The sequence below is a fragment of the Daphnia magna genome, linkage group LG2 (assembly GCF_020631705.1).
Source record: "Daphnia magna isolate NIES linkage group LG2, ASM2063170v1.1, whole genome shotgun sequence".
Taxonomy (NCBI): Eukaryota; Metazoa; Arthropoda; class Branchiopoda; order Diplostraca; family Daphniidae; genus Daphnia; species Daphnia magna.
The window spans coordinates 6,959,078-6,985,478 of record NC_059183.1 but is presented as its reverse complement, the minus strand read 5'-3'; the positions used below and the strand labels follow the sequence as shown (position 1 = coordinate 6,985,478).

The following is a 26,401-nucleotide window of genomic DNA, read 5'->3' as shown; positions in this document are numbered from 1 at the left end:
ATTTTTTTTTGTTTCAGACTTTTTTCCCCCAAGAAAACAAAATTAAAGCTGCACGTTGTTAAAAATTATAGATATTTTAGTTGCTCCGTTCCACACAAAGCATGCGATTCAGGTTATCAAAGTAGGCATTAATCGCAATCATCCTTTCGGAATTAAAATCATATGAAATCTAGATTGTATTCATAAAATGTAAATTCAGATAAAATTCTTCAAGTTCGGATTCACGCACTTGGGTTTCAAGTTGAAACAAACATATACAAAAGAAATAACGCCTAAAAGTAAGAGAAAATACTCTTTGCACTCAGAGACATTTTAGCTTTCTTGGCTGGTGCTGGATTTTGCTTGGATGAATCGCATTTAGAACTCTGTAAAAAAAAAAAAAAAAAAAAAAAATTACCATCGGAAGCAAAAGAACACAACAGTTTAAGTTTCGGTATTACATCTTGTTTATGTTTCCTATTTTGCTCGGCGACTGGCCTCTCCGGAGTAATGGATGCAAATACAAAATTGGAACCGACCCTTGGTGCCTGAACAGGCAACACGGATTTCGTCAACGATGCAATTTCTGATAAATCTTTTTCACTTCTGCGTAAAAAAGATCCGCGTCTCACCTATAAAATGAAAAGTACGAAAGTATATAAGCGCTGATCTCCACAATGTGTTAAGCACATCGTAAAAGTAACCTACAGTGGTCACAATGTTCGCCTTAGAATGCGTTGAATGCTTGGCGTTGGCAGTTGCAGCGGAGGAATCGCCTTCTGTAATTTGATTAATGGTTTTGGAAGCAGTGTTGATTTTCACCATTTTAGTTTGCCGGCTCATAACCAATGGCACTTCTTTATTCGTTTCCTGTACATCAAATTTTTGGCGGCAAAAATGGTTGATTAGTAAACTGAAAACATTTTACGTCATTGGACGATCACCTGTTGCAACTTTTGTTGCAGGAGCCATTTTTCTCTATCACTGCGAATTTTTCTCCATGTGAGATCATCATGTTCTTCAGCAGCGTCATCTTCTTCATCTTCTTGATTTTTTGGACGGGCACCGTCTCCCTCAGTATTTTCACCATCAGCCTGTTTCCACCGAAATTGTCTTTGCCTTCCACCGCCATCAGAATGCAAATCTCCATCTTCGAGAAAAAGCTCTTGAAAAAGTCGAACTTCACGCTGGTCTTGATCAAGCATTGTCTTCATATGGGCTCTTCCAACTTGCTCACGAACTTCGTTTTCATCAATATCCTCCTTATCGCCTTCCTCCTCCTCCCAGTCATCCATTTCGTCTTCTCGTTCGTCACCGCTGCCAACTTCGGAACCGGACAGTTCAGCCTCGTCTTCAAAAAACTCAGTCAGACCTCTAAATTCTCGTTCCTCTTCATGCATTTCCTCTTCTTCGACAAACGAATGGTTTTCATCGATAGTTTCATCTTCGTCATCTGACAGACAAACACGAGCCCTTTTTTTCACCTTTGACAGTGATTTTTCTTCATCCTCTAAAAAAGAAGGCACAGTTCCAGGTTCATCAGCGTCATTTTCAGAAACGAATTTTGGGAGAGCACTACTGGAGCCATCTTCCTCGTCATCCTCATCAGCCATTGGAATTATTCTTGCGAACGGCTTAACTTCTTCATCAGATTCGTCATCTGCATTTTCAGTCAAACTACTTATTTGCGTGTCTCTTCCAGAAAGTGAATCTACATGGTAAAATAAGTTAGCTAAGCATACAACGAAAAAACAAATCTTCGACACAGCTTACCAGGGAATTTTCCCGAGCAGAGGGCCAATAGTTCTTCGACGTTTGAGGTTTCATTGTTTTGTGTGCACTTCAACTTAGGAATAATATCTTCTTCTTCAGCACTATCACTCATGTCCAAGTTTGGAGTGAGATCCTCAAATGAACTAGAACATCCGATTCCCTGAAACATTAAAATTGCATTACAAAATGAAATTAACGCGCCAATTAAGATATTTACTTTCAAACTAGGCTTCACATCCGATCTTAGGGTAGATGTACTTTTATCTAAACACGAATCCAGCTTTTTTGCATCTACTTTAAAGTTGAGTGGAGGTTCAAAACCATTACTTTGATCGTCAGACAGGTTAGATGTTTGTACTACTGATTTATTTTTGACTTCATCATTTTCTTCGTAACCAATAGAATCTTCATGGTCTTGATCTTCAGGATCTTGGTCACTGTCTTCAGCCTCTTCCTCAACAAATGTATTTTTCTTCTTTTTCACTTTTTTAGTACGCTCAAAGTCGTACCCGTCCTCTTCTTCTGATTCTGTAACTGAAAGATCTGATAATATTTCTTCTTCTGGTTCACTATCAAGCTTATCCTCTGCAAATGAATAATTGGTCGGTTAAAAGGAGAAAATAGAAGAGGATTGTTGTAAATTATTAATTATGGATACCTAATGGGAAATCTTCATCCTCAACTTGTTGATTTTCTATTTTTTTTATACGATCAACAGCCCGTTTGGCTGATATGGATTGACGCAAAGAATCTTTCAGAAATTGACGGCGAACTGCAGATGCGCGCTCCGACGAATTATTATCGACAGGAACGTTTAGGATATCCTTTTTCAATTCAAGTTGACCCTCCGCATTCATAACTTTGTGAACGATGCTAAGGGAATACAAATATATATATAGAAGAAAGTAAGTCACAAAAGTATTAACACAACACCATACCTGATCTGATGGTCTTTCTTCTGCGGCGATTTTTTAGTATTTGTAGCTTGCTGGACAAACCGCTCAATCAGATCATTCACATTGGCTTTCTGATCTGATGTACAGGCTGTATCGAGATCAAAATCGAGCACTTCGCCGGGCCGCCCATGCAACGTAGGTTTGCTTATTTTGGCAATTGACAATCGCCTGACGTTTTCCACCTTCTCTTTGTAAGAGGAAATGGGGTCCTCTTGACAGGAGTCAGCAGGTACATCCATACCCATCACACATTCTGGTAATTTCTTGGTACCATTGTCTTTTGACTGGACTATGGTTTTGTCAATGGAATTTTCTGAACAAGAGTTAACCTGGTGAATGATGGTGTTACTAACTGTTTCTGTCTCCTCCTCTGGCAAGACTACTTTGGAATCTGTAGTGCATTGTACAGTTGCAATTTTGAACTCTTCAGTTTCACAAGGGATTTTATCTAAAGCGTTGGATATTTTGCTGGGGCAAGTTGAAACCTGAACAAGATTGGCTGGTGCAAATTCATTTTGTTCAAGCAGATGCCTATGGTCTCTTAAAGGAGGAAGGCTCTCAAAATTGTCCCCAATTTCATTTTCGGACTGAGATTCCTCTGATTCAGATTTGAAAAATTCTTCAATTTCTTTAACACGATCTTCTAGTACTTGTCTATGTAGTTTAAATAAAATAGAATGGCGTTAATGGTATAAATTATAACAAATTTGGACATACACAACAGAATCTACATCCTTAGGCCTCGGTGTAACAGTGCCACCCGCGCTTACTCTTTTGCGATTAAGAAATTCGATAAGGCTCCTTTGTTTTGGCTGCAAAATAAGATAAGAACAAAAAAAAAACTTAAGATTTGAGCAGAAAACAACGACGAAGAGTTGTGAAAAATGTACTTTGTGATAGGGCAGACAAGCAGATGATTCCCGTACCATCCGTTGAGACTCCCTTTGTATTTCCTGCATTTTCTCACTGGGTTTCTTTTTCTGAAAGAAAATAAATCACAACTCATTTACTTGTCGAGGGGTACACTAAAGACGATTCTAGCTCCAAATACCTTAACAAAATTGTCCCACTATTACTTTTTAATGCTTTCAAAATCAACTAATTTTTTTTAGTTACTGACTGGAAAAATATGCATGTATATTATAACAACTACACCCCCCAAAAAAAAATAAAAAAAAAAATAAAAAAAAATAAAAAAAATAACAAAAAAATAATAATAATATAATTAAAATATGAATAAGTTGCAATCATTACTGCACTTGAAATGAATGTTTGAGGTATCAACACAATCAATAAATAACTTAGTTAAATCTATATTAAGAAAATGGGAATGCTTACCACAATCTTGTTAGAAAACGATTTGGAAATGTTTTTTTCGTTCTTTACTGAATCATCTTCTGAATCAAAATTAAATTAAGAGAATTTTAAACATATCCAGAACTCACCAAAGAGCTATGGTAACTGACACTATTTCATCAAAGTAGTAACGAAATTGAACATTTAGTTTACCTTCACAGCTAGCATCACTTTCATCTATGGCACACCAATCTGAGCTTAGTTGGGAACTCTTTTTCTTCAAATTTTCTTGGAAACCTAAGCAATTTAAAAAATATTTTTCATAAGTATATACCGAAACAAACACTACTTGGTTTGTTAGCTTGCACAATCCTATATATCATTCAAGCTATTATAGAAATTTTAAAACATGAAAACGTTGGTATTTAAGAATAACATAAACTGTACTAACGTGGGATGTCATCATCTGAATCACTGGTCAAATTTTTCTTTGAGACTGTATCTTGAGATGACTGATTGAAAAGATTGTGTTCCACTTGATTAGAAATATGGAAGACATTATCTTCTTTCAACAGACAAGATGAAGTATCTTCACTACTACTATTGTCACTGCCTTCTGAAATCCACAATGGCTTAATCCTTGATCGTCTTGACTTTTTTTTTGATTTTTTTTCACCTGGAAGTTTCAAATCATGGGCAATTATTACACAATTCGTCAATAACTAGCACTATTAAATTTTCTAATGCAGTTTCATAAAATATTTTTGCAATAGAAATGTCTTAAATGAGCCAGGATAAAGGACCTAAATCCAAAATTCCTAATTCCATAACTTTTACCTGATGCATTTATGTTATCAAATTCTTTTTCATGTGGAGGAGATAATGTACTTGTGATGGAATTTTCTTCACGCAAATTATTTGTTTGCTTTTGTGATAATTCATCATCCGAGTCCAATAAAGCAAAGTTTCTCTGTTTCTTTGATTTTGTCGGGAATATCACTCCATCCGGTTCACTATCTTCACCTTCCATGCTAGACTGTTTCCCGATACTAGCGTCTGATTCCATCGTGGATTCTCTTGTGACTGTGCCGCTGTTTGAAGAGCCCTCCATTTGAAAATCGCTTGAGTGTGTTACCAGTTTTGACTTCTAGACGTAAATTCTTTTAGTTCAATAGTTCGTGTTATTTTTGTTGCTCCGTAAATTTTTAGAGGGAATTTTACACAGCAGGATAACAAAAACAAACAAAAGAACTATTTTTGCCGCGTTTTACAACGCTGCCACAGTTATTTTATTACGATGATCTAAACACCATGACAGAGTAATAGCAGAGTAATAGAATACTGGTGTAGCCACGGCCATGTTAACTCCCCCTCTCGGATTTTTTCCCAAAAGTTGCTGCAAGTTTCGCGTATCGATTGTGAGAAAATGAGGCAAGATATCGATTTAAGTGTCCCGTAACCGTAACGCCACCTATGAATTGAGTTTTAAGGGTTGTTATTGTTATAACAACCCATATTTTTATGCATACTTTTTTTCACACTAATTAATTAAGCCACTTTTTGTTTACTTTCTGAAGTACAGACGACGAAAATGAGCAAAAACATAGCGAAAACGTAATACATCAGAAGTTCACAACACAGCCGCTGTGGCGCTTTCGTTATGGGCCAGAAAGACTTTCAGGCCAAAAAGGCAATGGGAGGGCCCGTTTTACTTGTGATGTATTACGTTTTCGCTATGTTTTCGCTCATTTTCGTCGTCTGTACTTCAGAAAGTAAACAAAAAGTGGCTTAATTAATTAGCGTGAAAAAATGTATGTATAAACATATGGGTTGTTATAACAATAACAACCCTTAAAACTCAATTCATAGGTGGCAGTTACGGTTATGAGACACTTAAATCGATATATTGCCTCATTTTCTCACAATCGATACACGAAATTGGCAACAACTTTTGGGAAAAAATCCGAGAGGGGGAGTTAACATGGCCGTGGCTACACCAGTATTCTATTACTCTGACCATGACCAGAGCAGAGTAGGGCTCGGCCCCGGTTTACCCGCGGTTCGTCGCCAAAAAAAGTCGCCCATGAGCGATCCGGGCAGTCTATTTGCCAAAGTGGGTAGGCTGGGCGGATTTGATGGGCAAACCGGGTATACCCACCGCCATCTTGGAAAATGGCGGCTTGCAAAGCCCTAGTTAAATTAAAAGGGAGGGTAGCAAAAAAAAATTTTTTTTTTGGCGGGAAATTCAAAGGGCGTCACTTGATTTCAGGGAAAAACTCGGGTAATCGGGTAGGAAATAGGGGATAACCGGGTTTTGAACCCGGGTAATGGAAACGGTTTTCGGTATCGTATGGACGTATCGAAAACATCATTATAACAAAGCCTTGCAGTTTCCGTGTAAATTCTAATTTACGAATAGTTTTCGAAAAAAAAGTAGCAATGTCATAAATTAACATTACGGGAAATTCAATAACGCATACGACCAATTCATAAGTAAATCAAAAAATTTGGGAATTCGATAAAAAAAACGGAAAATGTTATCGACGTGGTCCGGCTAGCGACGTGCACGGAACCTATTTAGTTCGTATAATGTAATGCAAAAATTTTGTATGCACTAGAAAAATTGATTGATGTGTACAAACAATACGTATATACAGCTCATAAATTAAAACTTACCCGTAAAATAGAAAAGTAATAAAAAAAAAAATAAAAACTGCGGAATTGTTGTAAAACTTGCAGCATGATGTTTTCGGATCTGAAATCAAGGTATTTAAAGGTTCTGTGTACGATTATTACTGGGGTGGATGTGTAAGGGATACATGTTATAAGATAGCCGCTGTATCTCGGGCATAGTATACCCAAATCGATACATAGCCGTAAACGTATCTGCCCCATACATTCAACACTGTAGTTGACATTTTTAAAAGGTACGACTAAACATTATTTAGGTATAACTATTTTTTTATTAAGTACATACAGAGAAACTAAAGGGTTCTCGGAATCATCATAACGTAAATAGCATAGAAGCGATATTGACCCAAGAAGTTTAAACGAGGAAGGGGTTGTTAAACAACCTATTAAAAACCCGTCCTTGAAGTCCCGGTAACGGCCGCTTGGGTGCAAATGTCGATTGCTAGAAGGATAGATTCCTATCTGCCACCATCTGTGCGTTGCATTATTCACGTTTGCGACGGAGTTTATCATCGTAGTAGAAAAATACCATAACGGTAACGTGCGTATCATCACCCTAATTAGTTTCGGTAGGTACATATGGCTTGCCATAAGCGTGGCTCGGAACAACCCCTAAAATCAATTTTCAATGTGTCGATTTTTTTAGAACAGTGTGGAATTGGAATATAAACGACCCGTTTACGTTTGTCTACCTAAACTGGATTTCGTTTGATAACTACTTATTTAAATAATTCATTTTACTACATGTTCATTTTTTAAAAGTTATTTATTGAACAGAATAATTTCCCCAGCCAATTACTCCAGGCCTCCATTCTTGTTTCTATTTCAGTCCTAATCAAAACTAACCCAGTTCTGACAAGCTACCCACTTTCCTCTAAAGAAAGAACAACCTCTGCAACACTCTCTCTCCAACCTTAACGAAACGATCGAGTCACCAAAGCTGCATTTTGTGCAAATTGGTACTCGAATCGTCTCGGTGTGTTCCTCAAAACGGTCAAAATGTAGGGAGTAGAGAAGCCGGCGGCGGTAAAACGCAGGGTTATACCGCTTCGTCTTCCCACTCCCATACATTTTCACTGATTCAATAAAACATTAATTAAAGATAGAGCATCGCTTTGGATGTCTTGCTTTTTCGGACTGGAGGTAATCATCGGAACGGAGCAAGTTGATTATTTCTGAAATTCGAAACAAGAATGTAGCCAGGATTGCATTAGCCAGGGACAAAGCAAAATTGTTCAATGACAGAACACTAATTATTATGGAGTCTTAATCACACCGCTGTCTTGCGGGACTTTAGGCTTTCGAAATTCACACTTCTTCAGCCATCGTTTGAACCTAGACCCTGTCTTCTTCTCGGTGAAATCTGCGTCTTTTTGCGTGAGGTCCGTACTGCCTATCTCGTCAATATTCTCTACTACGACGATACCGCTTTCTTCCGTTGAGTCTTCCCCCGAAGCAGTGAGGGCTTCAGAGAGCGCGTCCGCTTGCTCTTTAGCTGCTTGTTCTGCTTTAAGGGTGGCCTGGATTACAGCCTCATTCTTTTGCAAAGCTAGTCGGTATTGCATCATCAGACCTTTTATAGTTTTTTGCGACTCTTCTTCCGCCTGTTGCATCACCGCAATCGAGAATGTTAAGTTCTTGTTTTCAGCCTCTAGGGCTTGTATCTTGGTTTGTAGTAGTTCTTGCATTTCTGCACATGGTTGGTGGTTCACATCGACATTCGATTCCAATTGAGATGATGGGCTTCGAACAGAACTCTCTGATATGCCTAGATCTATTTGCGTTTCCAGTAGCCCGTTGCACTCACGGTGTTCTTTGATTAATTCTCCTGGTTGTTGGTCTGAAAGCGAGGTCGCTTTACAGCTCTCCATCATCCTCTCGCTTTCTGTGCGCAGGGTTTCAAGCTCTTTGCGGAATTCAATAGTTTCGTACTCTTTCGCGGCGAGAGTTTCGCGCAAATTGTTCATTTCCTTATTGGCTGTCTCAAGGTCAGATTTTACCAGACTATTTTTCTCCAATAGTCGCTGGTTTTCGGTCTGTAGCCGACCTAGTTTCTTCTTTAAGTCTTCATTACTTTCGCTGAGTTTGAGCTCGCTCAAATGCCAATCAGATTTTCGTTTACGAACAGATCCGTTCAGTCTTTCCATGTCGATCTTTATTTCTTTGTTTTGTTTTTCTAATTCGGCACTAAGCGCTTTTAATTTTGCAAGCTCATCACGTAGTTGATCATTCTCAAGTATTTTGTCATGTATGGTCTTATTGGCTGATTCTAGATCAGATTTTAGCCAAGCTATGGTTGACAGGTGTTTTTTCACCAAAGATTTCTCTTCTTCTGCAGCCTGCTCGGCAGCTTCCTTTGCATGCATCATGTTGCGCTGTTTTGAATACAAAGAATTCAGCTTTGCTTTCAAAATCTCTTTGTCATCCATCAGCTTTAATTCCGTTTCCCTCAAAGATGCAACCTGCTCTTTAAGATCTTCGTTTTCCTCGCGGACGGAAGATTCTTCTTGTTGCTTAGTTTTCAAATCGTCTAACTCGGCTTTCAGGTTATCCATAAGATACAGTTTTGCATTGAGTGTTTCGATCGCTGAATCAAAGGTTACTGTCAGAGAATGGTTATCTTTGCTGACGCGATGAAGTTCGGCTGTTTTTAAGGCAAGATCGTTTTGGTATTCTTCTTGCAAAGTTGACAGTTTTTTCGTTAAATCTGCATTCTCCTTAATTAGGCTGGACTCATTTGATTGGCAAACCGATTGCCATTTCGTGACAGTCGCTCGCAAAGATGCAACCTGTTCTTTAAGATTTTCCTTTTCCTCGCGGATGGAAGATTCTTCTTGATGCTTAGTTTTGAAACCGTTTAATTCGGTTGTCAGTTTATCCATAAGACACACCTTTGTGTTGAGTGTTTCTATTACAAAATCTAGAGTTGTTTTAAGCGATTGGTTATCTTCGCTGACACGCTTAAGTTTGGCTGTTTTTAAGGCAAGATCGTTTTGGTATTTTTCTTGCAAAGTTGACAGTTTTTTCGTTAAATCTGCATTCTCCTTAATTAGGTTGAACTCACTTGATTGGCAATCCAATTGCCATTTCATGGCAGTCGCGCGCAAAGATGATGCTCTCTCAGTTGTTCCTTTATTGACACGGGGTGAAGATTTCGATATGCCATGATAATTCTTTGGCGCCTCAGGTAGTTCGTTTTGCAACTGAGAAATGCCAACTGCCGTGCTATGGAGAACCTCATTAGCGGTTTTCAGGTTCGATTCGAGAATTTCATTTCTAGTTTGTTCAAATACTGAAAGTTTATGGAGAAGGTCTTTACTTTCATTCTTTGCGGCCTCTAAGTTTCTTTGCAGGTCAGTAATCTCATTTCTAAGCTGAGTCTCGATGAGCCGACGCTGTTGTACCTGCTCAAATACATTAGTCCGCATGGAAGCTACTTCTTGTTTGAGTTCTTCATTTTCGTACTGCATCTCCTCCAAGCCCGTCATGATAAAACTTAATTGTTGAAATTTTTGCTGAAAATGGTAAATTTCTTTACGCATTTCTTGGTGTTCTTCTTCGAGTATTTCAACATAGTCTTCGATTCTATTATCGGTCGCCGTGGAATGATGGAGTTTCGTGTGTTCAGGATCGTTACATGAAGGAGGACCATCGAGAGCAGATGGCCTTTCTGGTTGAGAGACTACGGTTATTTCCTGGTTATGTCTAGGTGATCCTTCCGTTTCAGGTGAATGGGCTGTTACGGTTACAGATCCGGGTTCAGTTTCTGGTGTATGATCTGGGTAAAATCGGTTGATCTCGTAAAAGATAAAAGCGTGGAACATCCAAAAAAGAAATCTGACAACTCCTACAATTACTTCGCACATTTTTGAATTGGTTGCAATAACTGGAATGAAAATCAGTGAATAGAGAAGTTTCCATCTGTTGTGGCACCTGCTTTACACTTTCACTAACATAAAGGTGCACTCGCAATACACGAAAGGGATTGTTTTTGTAAATTGTTAACATTTTTACGAGTTGTAGCAAATAATGAGTGTTATGAAAGCATTCTAAATATTTTTACAAACAAAGTTTTCTAAAAATTACGCATCGATTAAACTTAATACTATAAGTACTGATGTAATTTCCCGATAGGGATTCTATCAAAATGACCTCATGTGGGTACTACCACCAGGAAGATTTTCATCTGCAAAACAGAATCGTGGCAAGCTCCACAGATGGCGTTGCGGCAGGTAGGATGCGAAAGGGAAATGTTGAAAAATAGTAGAAGATTTTGAATTTCTCCCAGCGTGTTACAAATAAAAAAAATTGCACCCCTAAAAAAGCATTAAAAAATTTATAATTCGAAAGCAATAATTTTTTAACTTGGAATTCATCAAAACTAATGTATTAAATCAATCTTGGTGATTGATCTCTAAGCCATCCACAAAATCGCAAAATATGTTGAACTTGAAATTCCCATTTGCACCCTTCACCATGCACATATTATAAATAAATGTAAAATAATTTTGTGATCATATAAGGAAACTATATGAAAATATCTTTGTGTCGAATTTTGAATTTCAGCGAAGAAATTTTCCATTATATTAGCTTTATAAAGTATAGGTGTAAAAGTAGTTGACGAGACCGTCTAGCAAGGAACTTTTGTACCTACTGTTACTGTATGTTTTTGAATCACACAATAACTTAAAATAACCTAACCTTCCTGCTAAGGAGGATTTTCAACGTAATATTCACGAAAATAAACAGACACCGACGATAAATCAATTAGACATCCTGTATATTATTTAACCACTAAGTTAATTACATCACATTAAATATAGCTAAAAAAAACAAGGTGTAAAATTCGACTAGATTGTTTGACTAGAACAAAGTAGATCAACGAAAGCACTAGTAAAATATCCGTTATAGGCCTGTTAAAGCACAATCCGCATGATGCAATACTAACAAATTAGCACCCCTAATATTTGTTATCTCACTTGTCTAATAACAACAGAAGACCTTCGCCAGGTGACAGATTTAGTTCGTGTAGTTTGACATAACCATGCTTCCTGCCTGTTGAACTGACCAAAGTAAATCCGCCAAAATAAGTTTTGGAAAGGTCATGGGTTACATTTCTTATACCGAGATTCAAAATTAACAAGTAGCGATGCCTTCGGGGATAAAAACGTTCGATTACGACAGTGTTGTTCGGTAGCATTTTGAAAGCATAGTTGTGCGAACGAGATTCAACGACATCATTGTCATATTTGAGTATTGCATTAATATGTAAAGGAAGTGCGTCTTTACGAATTTCTGAAAGTTTGCCAAAAGATTCTAGAGAACTATCAACACAATGGGAGTCCCATTGCATGACGGATGTGCTTTCAAGTTCCGAAATGGAGGAGTTGGTTGTGCTTTGCAAGCCAAGTTCATCACCGTACAATACTGAAGCTGAACCAGGGAGACAGAGGGCAAGCATTAAAACTCCAAGAGGGAAGACACAGCCGTTGCTTTCCTCGAGAGAATTCGCTAATCGAGATTTTCCAACCGTACCGACGTTCCACATAATCCAAGGTTTATCGACGTCGCTGTCCCAAATCAGTCCATCCCGGATTTGTTCCTCTAATCTTGCTGGCCTCTCGAGATTCAAGTTATGATCGAGCAGATCGACTTGATTTAATACATTACGAACAAGCATTGGATGCTGCAGCGAATACTGATGGATGAAATCGGAAGAAACCACCAAGACTCTCCGTTTTGAAAACTTGCTGCTAAAGCTGTCCACTAGTGTTTTCCATTGGGCTACAGACTTCCACAGATCCGGTTGGTGAACAAATGTATCGAGTCCCTGTTTAGAAAAATAAACCAAAATTTAGTAAATCTTTTATTAATCGATGGAGTCGTAGAGTATGGGCATGAAAACTGAAGCACTTTTAGGTAAAATCCATGAATGCCTTGAAGAAGCCAAAACCTCAACACGTTTTCCACGAGAAGGTGCTGTCTGTCAGCAACTTCGGAGCTTCCCATCACTCCAGGAATACGGTCCACGGGTATATCTATTATTAAACTCATGTTTCTTTTTTCCAAATCCGTTAATAACACGCGAAGCTCATTGACATTGCCCAAGTGAGGGTCAACTTTTGACGCGTTGATAATATCCAAGTAATTTTCCGGATAGTTGTTGGCTTCGCATATAGAACTTAGTCGCAACGCATCAACATGCAATTGCTTCTGCAGGTAATCTAGTTTCATGGTAATCCCACGCAGATCTCCTGTACCGTCACCTATTTTGGAAGCGCAACGATGCCCACTTAATAACCAAACATAAAGTTATTCTAGCAAGAATACCATACCGTCAGCATCGTTGAAGGAGGCAGGAAAAATCTCATAGAAAACCTTCCCTTGCCACCATTCAGTGGAAGGATCACAACGTTGAGGCAAATGAGCAATTAATGTTGCTGAGGAACTAAAACAGGCCACAATCGCCAGAACAGCGGCGAGAGTTGAAATTACTCTTATGTACTTCCATGGCCACTTCACAAATGGATAGTCTGGAAGATTAAGTTGATTTTCACCTTCTGACTCCTTAGAACATGTTTCCAAGTCTTTGTCTGCCTCAAAAGATGAAAGACAGATTTCCTCAGAACTAATTTCACTTTTAAGTTTTTGAGAACCTAAAAACCAAAGTGTTGATAACTTTTTGACAATATATTGAATTTAAACAAAACAATACTTGCAAGAAATGTCCCCATGTTGGCATAGGGAACCGTTGGTTCCTCACACAGTGGAGTGGTGGCTCCAGAGTCCAGTAGCGGGGCAGTTGAAGCAGCATCTTCATCTTTTGTATATCCTTGGCCTTGTGGCATCATATTCATTGGAAAACCTTCCTTATGAATTGGTGGTGGAGTTGAATCATCTTCGCTTGTGATAAATACTTGTGGAATAGATAATGCTGGTGGTAACCTGCTTGAGTTTTGACCACCAGGATTTTTTCCCTTTTTCTCCCCTTTTTTCCCCAGCACTTTAGACATTCTGGGCTTTTCCTCCAGCACAGCAAAAAACCATCTAACAACCTAAAGAATAAAAATTCACAGTGTTATTTTTGTTTAGCCAAGGCTGTCTATAACTATAACGTACAGCCTTGAAACGACTGCACCTTACAAACTACGCAGACGAAGATCTAGGACTATGGCCAAACAAATGAGGCTAATAGGCTTGTTTTTTCCACACTAGTATTTACAGGGTTCCAACATAGTGTAAGAAGAAAATATGGAACTCATCAATGTCAAAAAAGAAAACAACTATTTAATTGGGAAAGTTACCTCGCTACCCTGAATTTTTTTGCTTTTTTGGTCAAACGGTCGGCGATCAGTAGAAGCAGACGATACTTTGGATTGATTCAAAACATGCCCCAATAATAACTATAACAGAGAAATAGAGCAACACTCGGAAAAGGACGACAAGTATTGTGGTTTATTTCACAAGATTATACGACGGGGTCAAAATCATAAGTTAAAATTAGAATTTGCGCAATCATTGGTAAACATCTTCTATGCACAACTTAAGGCCTAAGACGAAGGTTGTTTAGACGGTCGCAAGTTCAAATGACAGAAAATTCAAGAAGACATCTGAAAATATAGGACCAGACTTCAAACATGTACACACATATATCCCAAATAAGTTAACCAAACAAAAATGATCTCTAAAGAATATCCCATACAATATAATATCTCCGCCTCCAAGACAAAGATACACGGAGTCTGACAACAACTCGATAGACGGCCTCGGATGCTGATTGATATGCAAACACCAGGTTTATCTCGGATACAGGAAAAGGAAGAGGGAAAAATAGAAGCCAGGAAATCCCTGTGATATAGCCATAGTCCTTGGCCTAGAGGGATCCAACCATGGCACAAGTAATTTTGCGCTACGATTTATCTCAGGCCCTCTGGTTTGTACTAAGACAACTCAGTTATCTAACAATCGTTGGAATGCAATCCTTGCTGCTATGTAGCGTGTCAATATCATATGAAAACCTTGATTAGCGTCGGGGAAAGATGAAATGAAATAGGGATTTAAACAACGTTGTTATCATCACGTCCTTTCGTCATGGACTAGTACGACGTCAACATTGGTGGGGGAGGTTGGAGGCAACTGACGGGAGTGGCGGTAGTGGCGCTAGGCTTTCCCCACATCACGCAATTGGACGGATACAGTAAGGGGAGCGTAAGTTTGCGAGGCCTTGCAGAAAAGTTTCAGTCATGGTGGTTCCATAGTCAAGACGCCACGACGAGAGAAAAACGAAAGAGGGATAGCAGGTTAGACAGAGCTACTGGGAAAGCTGAAAGAGTTTAGTGTTCGGCCAGCATTGGCCCGCCACCCGCCCTCCTCTCAACCCAACAGTCTCAAGACGGGTAAGCATTTCACGTGCCATGAATTGCACGTATAAAATTTCGCCACAGGGGCTTAGTTAATCTTTCTCTTTCTTTTTGGCTGGCGGCTTTTTATTTGGGTTTTTTCATTGATTTGAGCTCGTACCAAAGCTTATCTAGCTCTCTCTGCCACCAACACGCATTCTTGCCTTGTCGTCACTCGTGCTTGCTGGTTCAATTTCTTTCGTTCTCTAGTTTCGCGCGTCGTTGTTGTCATTTAGGTCCAACCATTTGAACTCAGTGCTCAGGTTTTGCCCTAGTAACAGTGTGAGAGTGTGCCCTGATCGTTTCAACGATTTTCGATTCGTGGCCCTTTGTCAAATCAAGAATTGTTTCACTCCTTGTTTTGTCATTCTCTTTCCTGATCTTTCGTCACAGGTAGTGTTCCAATATTGTTGCAAAAATCACCTCTATTTGCTAATTAGTCAAAATGACATTTGTGTTTTGGGATGCAGTAGTACGTTCTGTTGCCAGCTGACTTGGCCTCAAAGGCAAGTTGCCACCGATGGCAAATTTGTAATGAGTTTGCTGCTTGGCCGGCTAAAATCAAAGGCGGTTGCAAGAAATAAAAAAAATATATATAATTAAGAACAAACGAAGTTAAAAGAAAGAACAATGGCATGGATACTTCTAGTTATTTTGAGGGGGTTTTGTTACGTGTTCCCTTTTTCACGGCAGATGCTGATGGCGAAACCGTTGCCAAAGAAATTCCTTTTTTTCCATAACGAAACAGTGGCAATTTTTTGTTGGTTTAAGCAACCAGCTTAGAAGCAAAACCGGTTCGAACTGGATCATATGTTGCGTCAGAATTAGTGATGAAGAAAAGAAAAGAAAATAAAAAGAAAAAAAAAGTTTACCGAACATTCGATCCGTATCCCCTTACTCAGCTGATAGTTCGCAAGGCCTTAGAATTTCCTGTCGATCAAGTTACGGCGCCATGTATCTATTGGCGCAATAAAGAATTGACAGATTTCTTGTAAAACATGTTGTTCTGTTTTGTTTCGTTTTTTTATCTATTTATTTTTTTTTTCATTTTCATTTTCGGCGTGAACGTGTTCGGATTGTGAGCAGGTTCTAGCGCTCATATGGTGCGTCAAACACAATGGTGAGATGGAGAATCGCGACTCGACACTGACGACCGGCATTCCGTCCCAGCTGCAGCAGGGAATCTCCTGTAAAAGTGGTCCGTGCCTTCGCTTCAGCCTTTCCTAGAGGAGGTGGTTATCGTTGCCTCAACTGGCCCAGGCTAGACTAGACAAGGTCATAAGCCGTGCGAGTCGAATATCTCGCAGTAGAAGACGGACTAGAATCGCCAAAACAAATCTGACAAATCTGTGCTTGTCGTCATGGCGCTCGATTTTTTGGCTGGCTGCGTTGGAGGTAGGTTTTAATTATGCATTCCATCAAACAATTTGTTTTCGCATCGATTTCCTTGTTTTTTTTTGTTTTTTTAAAAATCGATTTCCGTGCTACCGCTGTACGGGTCGTTTGAATTGTCTTTGCCCTTGCAACCGAGAGTCTTTCACCTGTGCAATGTAATGTAAGGAAACACGAAAACGCTGGTGTCACCCACCGTCGTTTATTTATTCCGAATTGGGAAAAGTAAAAAACAAACCAAAAAACTAATTCTAGAATGGACTGCTGAAAATTAAGTTTTATTTTTAATTTTTTAAACAGCCCGCAGATAGATTGAGAATTTTCATTTGTTTTATGCTACATGTTTCTTTTGTGTTCGATGTACGCGACACGATCAAAAGTGTTTCAGTTGAAAACATTTTTTAAACCTTATTTCGTTGTTTAAAAAAATGCTTTTCAGGTTGTGCTGGAGTTGCCGTTGGGTACCCGCTGGACACTGTCAAGGTATGGCCTACCCGTGACTGATATTCTTTTTTTTTCTTTCACCTTAAACCTTTTTTTTTCATTCCTTTTCTACAATTTTCCCGAGGAAAACTTTTGATTTTACCCGAGGTTTTTTGTGTTTGATTGCTATTGGCACAGGTCCGATTACAGACGCAAGATGCAAGACATCCTACCTATCGTGGAACATTTCACTGCCTGCAGACCATCGTGCAGCAAGAATCGGTAAGAACGTGGCTTTATTTTTTTTGTTTTTTGAAAAATGGTTCTTGGCTACTTTCCAATTGTGTCCCTGACAACAGCAAAAAAATGTGCTGGTGTGGTAGTGGTGCCTGTTACTCTATTGCAATACAACAAGTCGCGTTTGGTTAATTATGGATGCAGCCTAAGCCATCTGATTGTTAAATAAGTCTGTCTGACTTTGTTCTGCTGTACAATGCTAATTGAGTGCGATACGATTAGGTACGTGGCTTGTTCAAAGGGATGTCATCACCCATGGCCAGCGTTGCGGTAATCAACGCCATGATTTTCGGCGTTTACGGCAACGTGCAGCGGCGATTGAGCGAGCCGGAATCTCTTCGTTCTCACGCGTTGGCCGGATCGGTTGCCGGACTGGTGCAGAGCTTCGTCTGCAGTCCCATGGAGCTGGTCAAGACTCGCATCCAAATTCAAGAGCAAGTCTGCACCAACGGTGTCCAACTGTACAAGTAAAAACATAGCGCTAAAAAATTACGGATCAGTCTTAAGAAGGTGTTAAAGGTCAAACGTGACCGCACTCACACCCATCGATTAAACCAGGGGACCAGTGGACTGCGTTCGCCAGATATGGCAAGCCGAAGGGGTGCGTGGCATTTTCCGCGGCTTAAACATCACTATCGCCAGAGAAATTCCGGCCTTTGGTCTCTATTTCGCAAGCTACGAGGCCATGACTCGCCGAAAAGATCCGAGCAAGCCGCTCGGCACGTTTCACATGATGATGGCCGGCGGAGCCGCCGGAATTGTTTCCTGGCTCTTCACTTATCCCATCGACTTTCTCAAGTCTCGTCTGCAGGTGAGATAGTACGACCGTAATGTGGACCTCATAAAACTCTTGATGCGCACTCACTCACTACTATGATATCCTTTTTTATTGATGGCCTTAATTCTGCGTTGGTATATGAACCCGGATCCATTGTGCGACAGTTATACCTTTATCTTGATATTTCGTTAATTGCGTTGCAAATAGGTTGACGGTCTAGCTGGGCAGCGTGTTTACAACGGCATAGGCGATTGCATCATGAAGACTTATCGCAACGAAGGCTTTCATGGATTCTTCCGCGGCATGCCTACCACGTTGATTCGCTCATTCCCCGTCAACGCAGTAACATTCTCTGTGGTTACGTGGATGTTGCGCTGGTGCGAACCTTCGGCGCAGAGCAGCAGCGTCACCTACCAGGACGCCTCGTCGCTACAGGTGCCGGAATCGCTCGTCAATACGACGTCGTTCGCCCATGATTATCATCACGTGACGAACCGAATGCCTCAGAACGAGTGGCTGGCCGAGTGGAAGCCACTCATGCCGATGCTAACGCTGGGCCAGGTCACGTTGGTTTTTCCGAGCCGCAACTATGCGGTTCATTGCGGCTGTAACGATTGGCTCGGCGGTGCGGTAAGTTCGCTCGTCCACTTGAGCCAAGTGCACAACATCGGCGCCGCTGCCGCTAACTGTCGGCCATCATCGACCAATGCGGCTAGTGCGACGGTTGACAAACGGGCTGGCCCGTTGGACAACTGTCACTGCCGAGAAGCGGAAGAAGAGAAAAAACGTCAGCCAATCCACATAACCGGTGATTCGTCGTACGCAACGGCTGCCGCGGCTGCTGTGGCTGTTTGCTCGGCTGTTTGTTGTCCAGCTGTGGATGAAATGGCTTAGATTCACCACCTGAGCGAGCAGTGCTGTTTGCCTATAATGGAACATGCTTGCGAATCATAACAAGCCAGCGATTGCGAGCAACAGCACAAGTTTGTAGCCGTTTAGCTTCAGTAGAGTGCATATAGTAAAAGAGAAACGAGTCCCAACGCAACTCGTTATTTTACTTTTCCACTTCGTTTTATTCTACTCGTCTTGTTAAAACACAATTCTACATGTTAAAGTTTCTCGATTTTTTTTTTGTATTTTTTACACCAATTTTTGACGCAAATCCCTCATACCCTTAGCGTATACGTGCTGAAAGATAAAAAAAAGAAAAGAAAAACAAAAAAACAAACAAAAACAAACAAAAACAAACAAAAACAAACAAAAACAAACATATATATAAAATATATATATATATACGATGCACACAAGAGTTACGACGAAACTTAACTATGCCAAAGGCCAAACATTTCGTTTGGCCTTGGCGTGACGTGCGTGCAGCGTTTGAAAGTGGCGCAGCGTGCAAAATGTTTCATTTTTTCCCCCTCACTGTATATGCTGGCCCTGTTTCGTTTCGCATATGGTTCGTTGTTCAACTCTTTCTCGTGAATTGCGTCTATGTGTTGCCTTATGTATACTGATGTGTGCGGGATCTTTTTTTTCAAATTGTCTTGCGCCTCGCGGTCCGGTCGCCAGATGTCATTGCTCGGGCTGTGATTAAAAAACAAAAACAAAAAACAAAAAATTCTACTTTGACTTTTTCTACCCAGTTCCCGTTGTTCCCTGGTTTCTTCCTTGTTCGGCAACTATCTCTGTAACTTTCATTTTGCATTTTGCATTTTGCATGAGGATCTAAATTGAGGATTGTTAACAACATTGTTGTATGACGAGGGCTTGGAAGTCTTTTGATCGACTGTATTTTCTATTCTACTTTAACGGTTCCTTCATTTTCGATTTGAAACTTTTGCATTGCCCCCAACCCAGCGTGAACTTGTTTCAAAGACCGCCAATCCATCTCATTAAAGCGACGTATATCTATTTAGCTTCATTGAATATCTTACGTTGAGTACCGTGTGGTTGGTGTTTGACATTGATTCGTATGATGTGCCTTTCGACTACTTGCAGCAATTTGCAATCAAACACACACACACACACACACACACACACAAACAAGATAACAACAATAAAATATATAAGATACAAAATACAAAAAAATATAAAAAAAAATTGAAAAATGCAAAAACGATTAAAAAAGAAGAAAAACTCGCAAGTAAAAATTGGTTAGAGATTTGTATTCAAATTAGAGTTTACATTTGTATCATACAACCAGGAAACTAGGTAAAGTTACAAATGTAAAAAATAATCAAAAAACAAAAACAAAAAAATGTGTGTGGTGGAATGGATGGCCATTATTATTTATATTTTGTTTCTATTATGCATAACTGTAACTGTATGTTCGGCTATTTGTGTACATAAAGAAACGCTTGCTATGATGCTAAATGTGCTATGAAAGGTGGGGCTACAATGGGCACGTTGAAGAAAATGGGCATTTGCAATGTATGACATGTTCAATCTGTACACATGCAATCCTATAGGGCTGTGTTTGGGAGCTGTTTCAAAGGACACTCTAAATATTTCAGGTGTGTCTCGGGATTGGCTAACAGCTCATTTTTTCTTTTTTTTTTTAAGCTAACCATGCATCGGTGTCGTTTTTCTTTGTTGTTTTTGTTTTGTTTTTTGTTTCTTGTTTTATTGGTTTTTTTCCTTTTGAAAATACGAATACAAATATATATATATATTTTCCTGTTTGTGTAATGCTTTCTTTCTTATTTTTCGGAATAGTATGTAGAGTGGAAATAAACGTTACAAAGTGCACACAGTTATTAATACATAGTACGCTTGACTTAAGAACCGAGACAATGATGCAAATTAAAATGACGCAATTAAAAGACAAAAGGGACACTCAACATGGGAAATGGGAAACATTAAAGCAACTCTTCGCGATGGCAACATAAAGGATGACTAAGATAAATTCTAAGACAGACTTGAGATCCTTACAGACGTGGCCACCAGCCAATTTTCTTCAATTTTGGACAACATGTTGACGAACTGGGAATGCAAATTGGAACCGAAAGAAAAATAGAGATGGATGATCAGCTCATTCTTACATGGCAACAGTCGGGAATTTCTAAGCGCTTTATATCTCGTTTTCCCCCTTTTTGATAAACCCCCCCCCCTTGACCCCAATTACTCAAAATGTCATTTGAAAGTTAAAAAAAAAAAAAAAAATCCTGACAACGACTAAAATGTCAGGCAATCCCAGAATGAAGAACATGAATGTAACCCAAAAAATGACAGTTGACTCAGCTAGGTAAATCCAACGTTGAGAATAATGTCCGCACTCACTACACTTAATGACTAGATGGCACTCACGAAATCCTCCCGGGCAACGGAGTGTTACCTCCGACGGCAATGGAAATCAGCAAAGTGAATATCTCGAGGTGTAACTCGTTGCAGAAATTCAAAGGGGAAAAAAGATCAAGGAAAAAATCAAATACAAAAGGAATGGCAAAGGGAAATTACGGGAAACACAGGTACAGTATACACGTCATTCTGTTAAACAGCCAACGTATAACGAAAGCAATGAGAAATACATGACATTCATATTTAGTAAGATTAGGCTACGAATGGAAATGAAAACGGGTTGAAAGACTGAAACGCTCGAGCGCTGAAAACCCAGCCCTTTTTCTTTCTATATACTTAAAGCTTGACGTACCAAATCAGAGCCTTCCATAATGAAATCGAGAAGCAACGATATCATTTCAGACGATGACTGCGTGTAACTAGTTTGACTAAACGTGACCCTCATTTTCACATCGAATATATAATCTACTGATCAAATCATTTATCTGTTAAATCTCTTCTAATAAATAAATATGTATATATATATAAGGGCTCTGTTATATATGTAGCATGTGGAATATACCATCAATAAATGTCTTTTTACGAGAGCATGGAACTATCAACGAACAGCATCTGCGATTTGGAATCGATTTGAATAGAAGCCATGAAACGAGCGATTATCGAGGTTAGATTGCCAATTTTTGCATACTGAAAATTGCCACCGGTCGGCCTGACGTCTACACCCATGCCCAACGATACGGAAGGCAGGATGTAGAACAAACATGATCAAAACACAATTTCACTGTTATATCACTACTAAGAACTACCACTTAAGAAAACACACACACACACACACACACACACAATAAAAAAAAATCAAGGTCTCAATCAAAAGCGACTAGAGCGACTGGATTAGATTCGAAGGGGAATGACTAATGACTAGCCCTGCAGGAGATGAGACTGTGACAATGTGACTAGAGTAAATACTCATCCGAACGTATTGAAGCGACAAACTTCGATATCATTTTGGTAATTCAATATTGGGAATTTTATATACGAAAATAAAAAAAAATGCAAAACATCAAAACTAAATATAAATCGAATAATATAATCCCCCCCCACCCAGAAAAAAAAAGACTAGAAATAATTTAAAAAAAATATATAAAAAAAAGACACGTGACCAGATAATTACGTGGCTCCAGCTCGCAGCTGGGGCATATGAGGGATATGCATTTGTGTTTTTTCCTCCGCACCGCCAGACGTCATAAGAACCCCGCCGGGAGAAACGGGCGAAGGTGAGGACACGTGATGATGCATAAAGCCGTCGTAAGCGGAGACCGACGACGAGGATAACGACGATGACGACGACGAAGAGGACGAAGGTGAAGATGTGGTCGACGACGACTTATTGGAATGACTGAAATCTTGAACCAACCCGCCCGAACCGAAGTTGTAGTTGGGCATCAACAGCGACGAGCCGGAAAAGACGGCCGGATGAAAAGCGGATCGAACTGCCGGCACGAAACCATGGCCGGCCGAAGTGACGGCAGACGAGGTCGCACCTGCCGGCCAAGATGGCGAAGGTTTTTCCGGGTTGTTGTTATTATTCATACCTGCGGCCGTTGCGCTTTTACTGGCGGCCTTGGCCGAAAGGGAGCCATTGGCTGGCCTGGGTTTATGCCAACGCCTGTGCGAGGCCAAATTGGCCGGACAATTGAATACTTTATCGCATTCCGGACATCGGTATTCGACGTGGACGATACGCGGGCAGCGGTGCTGGGCCAAACCAAAGGCGTCATCGAAAACGACTCGACACAGACGGCACAGATAGTCGCCAATGCGATTATCTATTTTGGCCAGCTCGGCTCGAGCCTCTTCGGTCACTTCGACGATGTTGAAGGCCGGATCGATATCGCCCGGACGCACCACTAGGCCGTCCTCACCGCCGACCATTGTCGGCATATCGGCCGCGTCTCTGATAATCGTGCCCGAAACGGGCGAGATAAGCTCGTCGTCGAAAGTCAGTCGACGCACGGCTTTACTGGATTTTTTGCTGGCGCTGCCGTTCGGCCCTTTCGATTTTTTAGCGCCGCCCGCGTGCGGAGATGTTCCGTCTTCGCCGTTCGGGTTGTTGTTGTTGGCGGTGCCGCTGCTGCTGCTGGCCGCTGATCTTTTCTTGGCCGTGGACGAGTTATTCGTCGCCAGAGCGCGTGACGACTTTGATTGGCTGCTGGGCGCTAGGACGGACGGACTGGCCGACGGCGGCTGGTTAAAAGCATTCGTCCGGCCGTGTTGGTTGGCCAGACGGGCTAGAGGTGACAATAGGTGGGAATCTGTTGTCGCCACCGTCGCAGCCGTGGATTTGAAACTGAGGTCCAACAAAAGTCCATTTTCGGTCGGTTGTTGTGTCGCTTGTTGATGGTGGCGATGATGATGGATGACGGCCGATGACGGCTGTCTACCTACTGACGCCGCCGTCTGTCGATGAGCGACGCTGTGTTCCAGCTGCTCGGGCTCTGCTTTAGGGGTGAGCATGAGCGGGCTGACAGGTGAAGGGCACTCAGTGATGATACCGGGCACCAGGAGTGACGCCAAGTGCGGGTACAGATGCGAAGGGTGAGCAACGGCCAGGTGGTGCGGCTGTTGGGGTGGCTGCTGGTTGTGGTTGGCCATTCCAACGCCAGGTGGCGCTGATGGTTGAAGACCACCCGACGACGCCTGATGCTGATGGAATGGCGAAGCGTAAGAAGGTTGCTGCTGCTGTTGCTGCTGATGCTGCTGGTGGAGGTGATGCAAGTTGGCCAGGGGCAGGTACAATGGATGGTGATGAGCTTCGAGATGTTCAGCGGGAGCGGCGGCGCCGGCTGCGGCCGCTGCGGCAGCCGCGGCGGCGTTCAGCGTCGACATGAAGACGGAACGCTGCTGGTACCAGCGAAGCGCCGCCTCCAGGCAGAGGGCGGAAGACCTGCTGGCTGCTCCAGGCGACTGCTGTCGTTGCTCTAGCAGCCGATCCGCTTCTTCCGGTCGACAATCGCCACCTCCGGAAGTCGGCGAACAGGAAACAGTCGCATCAGGTGTCGCCAACTGAAGTCTGAGAACCGACGCCGAAGAATCTCCGCAGTAGTCACGACCTTTGTCGACAACCTTTGCTGGCGGTGCAACCGAATTCTTCTCCGTTGATTCATGCAACGCGTCCGTCCCTTCCGCAGGCCTCCGGCCGCAAGCATTGGTCGAAAGCGGCAGCGGCGGCGATGACGAGGCGTCGGGCAACGCCGGTCGCCACACTTTGGCGCTCATGACTCGCCCCTGACGCCTTAATTGCTCCTTTTCTTGGCTGCTTACACCACCAACCACTTGACGATGATGATGACGACTGTCTTGCGCCGCATGCCGATGACGCTGTGACGCGGCTGCCGATGCAGTTTGACTGGAGATCTCGAAGGACAGGTGAGCCGTCGTCGGGTCATGACTCGAAGCCAAAGTTAAATCGAGGGCATCCTGTTCGCCGTCCTCGTTGGCCTCTTCGCCTTCTTCTTGATCGGGCGCATGGTATAGGCCTTTCTGTGCCGCATCGATGGCAGTTTCGCCCATAACGACGGAGAGCAGTTCGTCATTGCGTTTGACTAGGAATCCTCGCGGCATGGTCGCTATCTCGACGCTTAATTCTACGGTGGCATTGGCCCCCCTCTCCCCCCACTGGTTGACTACAAGTGACTAGTGATTATCTCTTTTTTTTTAAATAAGAGCACCGGGTACTTTTTAAACACTGCAATTGAAGAACAACAGTTTCTTTGTGTGTCTGTGTCTGTGACTATATGTATAGGATTGAAAGGGGGAAATGAAAATGACTAGAGCAACGATGTCCAGCGTTGGGACATGATGACTATGGAATGACTATGGGATTCTTAATTGACGGTGACTAGAAATGTTGACGTAGACAAAGTTAAACAGTTGACTAGATGTTTACGCGTATACATCAGATGAGACTATAGATGGTGACTAGAGATTTGACGAGAAAACGAGGACTAGAGTTGACGATTTCAATGACTAGATGAGACGTCACTGGCGCTGAATGAAACGAAATGCAAAGTAGGGCGCTGCCAAAAGAAAGCAACGACAGTGGAAGTTTTTTTTCGGATCGAACTTGCAGTTGACTCTATCGCCCACACACCAAACACCTACTGAAACACAACACAAAATACTCAATCAAATTTAGAGGCCTATTTTTTGTTTTTGTTTTTTTTCTCAAAATTGAATTTGGATTTGGAAGTCAAATCGATGTCCGTGAATTCAGTTCGAAAATCTTGACAAATCTTTGACTGATAATCAACATGCACGTAGCCTACACTTCGCTAAACACGACAGAATACAGTACACGTAAAAAAGAAAATCAAAAGGTATAATTAAACTTACGTTGTATTCACATTTTAAGTGTCCGAGGCAGTTGCGAACGGGGCGAAATGAATGGCCAAAAACACTTTGCGGTTGGTTGAATTTGCGATTTTCGTGAGTAAATCACAAAAAAAAATGGATATTCAGCTGAAGAACTTGGCAAAGCGATCGCCACAGCGTCTGAGAGTCGACTGACTGACATCCAACAAACTGCTGTCCTTTTTGAGCTCGATGGAGCTTGCTGATGCCAACAGGGGGGAGGGAAGAGCGCCGCGATGTCAAGGTGTGCACGTCGTTTCCTATTTTTTTCCTTTTCCTCCCCATCCCCCCGCTTCCTGATTAACAACCCACCAACCTCCCCCCTCTATCTCCTGCAAAAAAGAAAAAAAAAAACATCACGGACGCCACCTCCACCGAATGTCGAAACCCGATGCTGCTGCGGGCGAAAAGGAGTCTGTGAAGGGCGGGGCGATAGAAAGAGAGACGCCGGTCGTTTCGAGGATGCCCACCTTTTTTTTGTGTTTGCGACGTCGTTTCCTTCTCCTCCCTTTAGCACTGCAAGCCTACGCCACCCACTTCTGACGATACCAACCCCCTTCCACCTACCTCCCCCCTTCGCTAGCTGCCTGTGTATACTATAGCTCGTTTCCATGTCAGCGTCTCTTACGTGCACATGTCACTAGTTGGACTGTGCTGATTGGCGCCGCTCGGCTATCCAATAGAAAAGGAGGGATGTCGACGTCGTA

At 41.5% G+C, this 26,401-nt stretch overlaps 5 protein-coding genes across 11 annotated transcripts; 1 reads left to right on the top strand and 4 right to left on the bottom strand.

Moving 5' to 3' along the window:
• Positions 1 to 158: 158 nt before the first annotated feature.
• LOC116917779 (claspin) lies at positions 159 to 5,333 on the bottom strand. 2 transcript variants are annotated; one of them, XM_032923377.2, is made up of 14 exons: positions 4,842 to 5,333; positions 4,456 to 4,680; positions 4,218 to 4,301; positions 4,047 to 4,105; positions 3,599 to 3,688; positions 3,426 to 3,520; positions 2,691 to 3,362; positions 2,411 to 2,625; positions 1,970 to 2,337; positions 1,753 to 1,912; positions 924 to 1,690; positions 688 to 849; positions 441 to 611; positions 159 to 365 (listed from the first exon to the last, which is right to left on the bottom strand). In XM_032923377.2, exons 1-14 carry the CDS (start codon positions 5,113 to 5,115, stop codon positions 273 to 275), a joined length of 3,435 nt encoding a protein of 1,144 aa, XP_032779268.1. In that variant the 5' UTR covers positions 5,116 to 5,333; the 3' UTR covers positions 159 to 272. The 2 variants fall into 2 exon arrangements, with proteins under 2 accessions (XP_032779268.1, XP_045024700.1); XM_045168765.1 differs by having other exon boundaries at positions 4,047 to 4,102.
• Positions 5,334 to 7,951: 2,618 nt separating this feature from the next.
• On the bottom strand, positions 7,952 to 10,601 carry LOC116930467 (putative leucine-rich repeat-containing protein DDB_G0290503). The gene has a single exon (XM_032937875.2). The coding sequence runs from the start codon at positions 10,559 to 10,561 to the stop codon at positions 7,952 to 7,954; it is 2,610 nt and encodes an 869-aa protein (XP_032793766.2). The 5' UTR covers positions 10,562 to 10,601.
• An 857-nt stretch (positions 10,602 to 11,458) lies between these two features.
• LOC116930697 lies at positions 11,459 to 14,521 on the bottom strand. Of its 4 annotated transcripts, none has more exons than XM_032938090.2 (6): positions 14,000 to 14,521; positions 13,834 to 13,906; positions 13,411 to 13,750; positions 13,031 to 13,351; positions 12,609 to 12,961; positions 11,459 to 12,525 (listed from the first exon to the last, which is right to left on the bottom strand). In XM_032938090.2, exons 3-6 carry the CDS (start codon positions 13,706 to 13,708, stop codon positions 11,671 to 11,673), a joined length of 1,827 nt encoding a protein of 608 aa, XP_032793981.1. In that variant the 5' UTR covers positions 13,709 to 13,750; positions 13,834 to 13,906; positions 14,000 to 14,521; the 3' UTR covers positions 11,459 to 11,670. The 4 variants fall into 4 exon arrangements, with proteins under 4 accessions (XP_032793981.1, XP_032793978.1, XP_032793980.1 ...); XM_032938087.2 differs by having other exon boundaries at positions 13,815 to 13,906; positions 14,000 to 14,520; XM_032938089.2 differs by having other exon boundaries at positions 13,839 to 13,906; positions 14,000 to 14,520.
• A 385-nt stretch (positions 14,522 to 14,906) lies between these two features.
• Positions 14,907 to 19,610, top strand: LOC116930698 (mitochondrial basic amino acids transporter). 2 transcript variants are annotated; one of them, XM_032938091.2, is made up of 7 exons: positions 14,907 to 15,091; positions 16,181 to 16,489; positions 16,926 to 16,969; positions 17,108 to 17,191; positions 17,429 to 17,673; positions 17,765 to 18,017; positions 18,192 to 19,610. In XM_032938091.2, the coding sequence occupies exons 2-7, from the start codon at positions 16,456 to 16,458 to the stop codon at positions 18,876 to 18,878; spliced, it is 1,347 nt and encodes a 448-aa protein (XP_032793982.1). In that variant the 5' UTR covers positions 14,907 to 15,091; positions 16,181 to 16,455; the 3' UTR covers positions 18,879 to 19,610. The 2 variants fall into 2 exon arrangements, with proteins under 2 accessions (XP_032793982.1, XP_032793983.1); XM_032938092.2 differs by lacking the exon at positions 14,907 to 15,091 and adding an exon at positions 15,217 to 15,487.
• Positions 19,611 to 20,740: 1,130 nt separating this feature from the next.
• Positions 20,741 to 25,901, bottom strand: LOC116930232 (putative uncharacterized protein DDB_G0291608). 2 transcript variants are annotated; one of them, XM_032937626.2, is made up of 2 exons: positions 25,677 to 25,901; positions 20,741 to 25,441 (listed from the first exon to the last, which is right to left on the bottom strand). In XM_032937626.2, exon 2 carries the CDS (start codon positions 24,903 to 24,905, stop codon positions 22,452 to 22,454), a length of 2,454 nt encoding a protein of 817 aa, XP_032793517.2. In that variant the 5' UTR covers positions 24,906 to 25,441; positions 25,677 to 25,901; the 3' UTR covers positions 20,741 to 22,451. The 2 variants fall into 2 exon arrangements, with proteins under 2 accessions (XP_032793517.2, XP_032793516.2); XM_032937625.2 differs by having other exon boundaries at positions 20,741 to 25,444; positions 25,677 to 25,900.
• Positions 25,902 to 26,401: the final 500 nt, after the last annotated feature.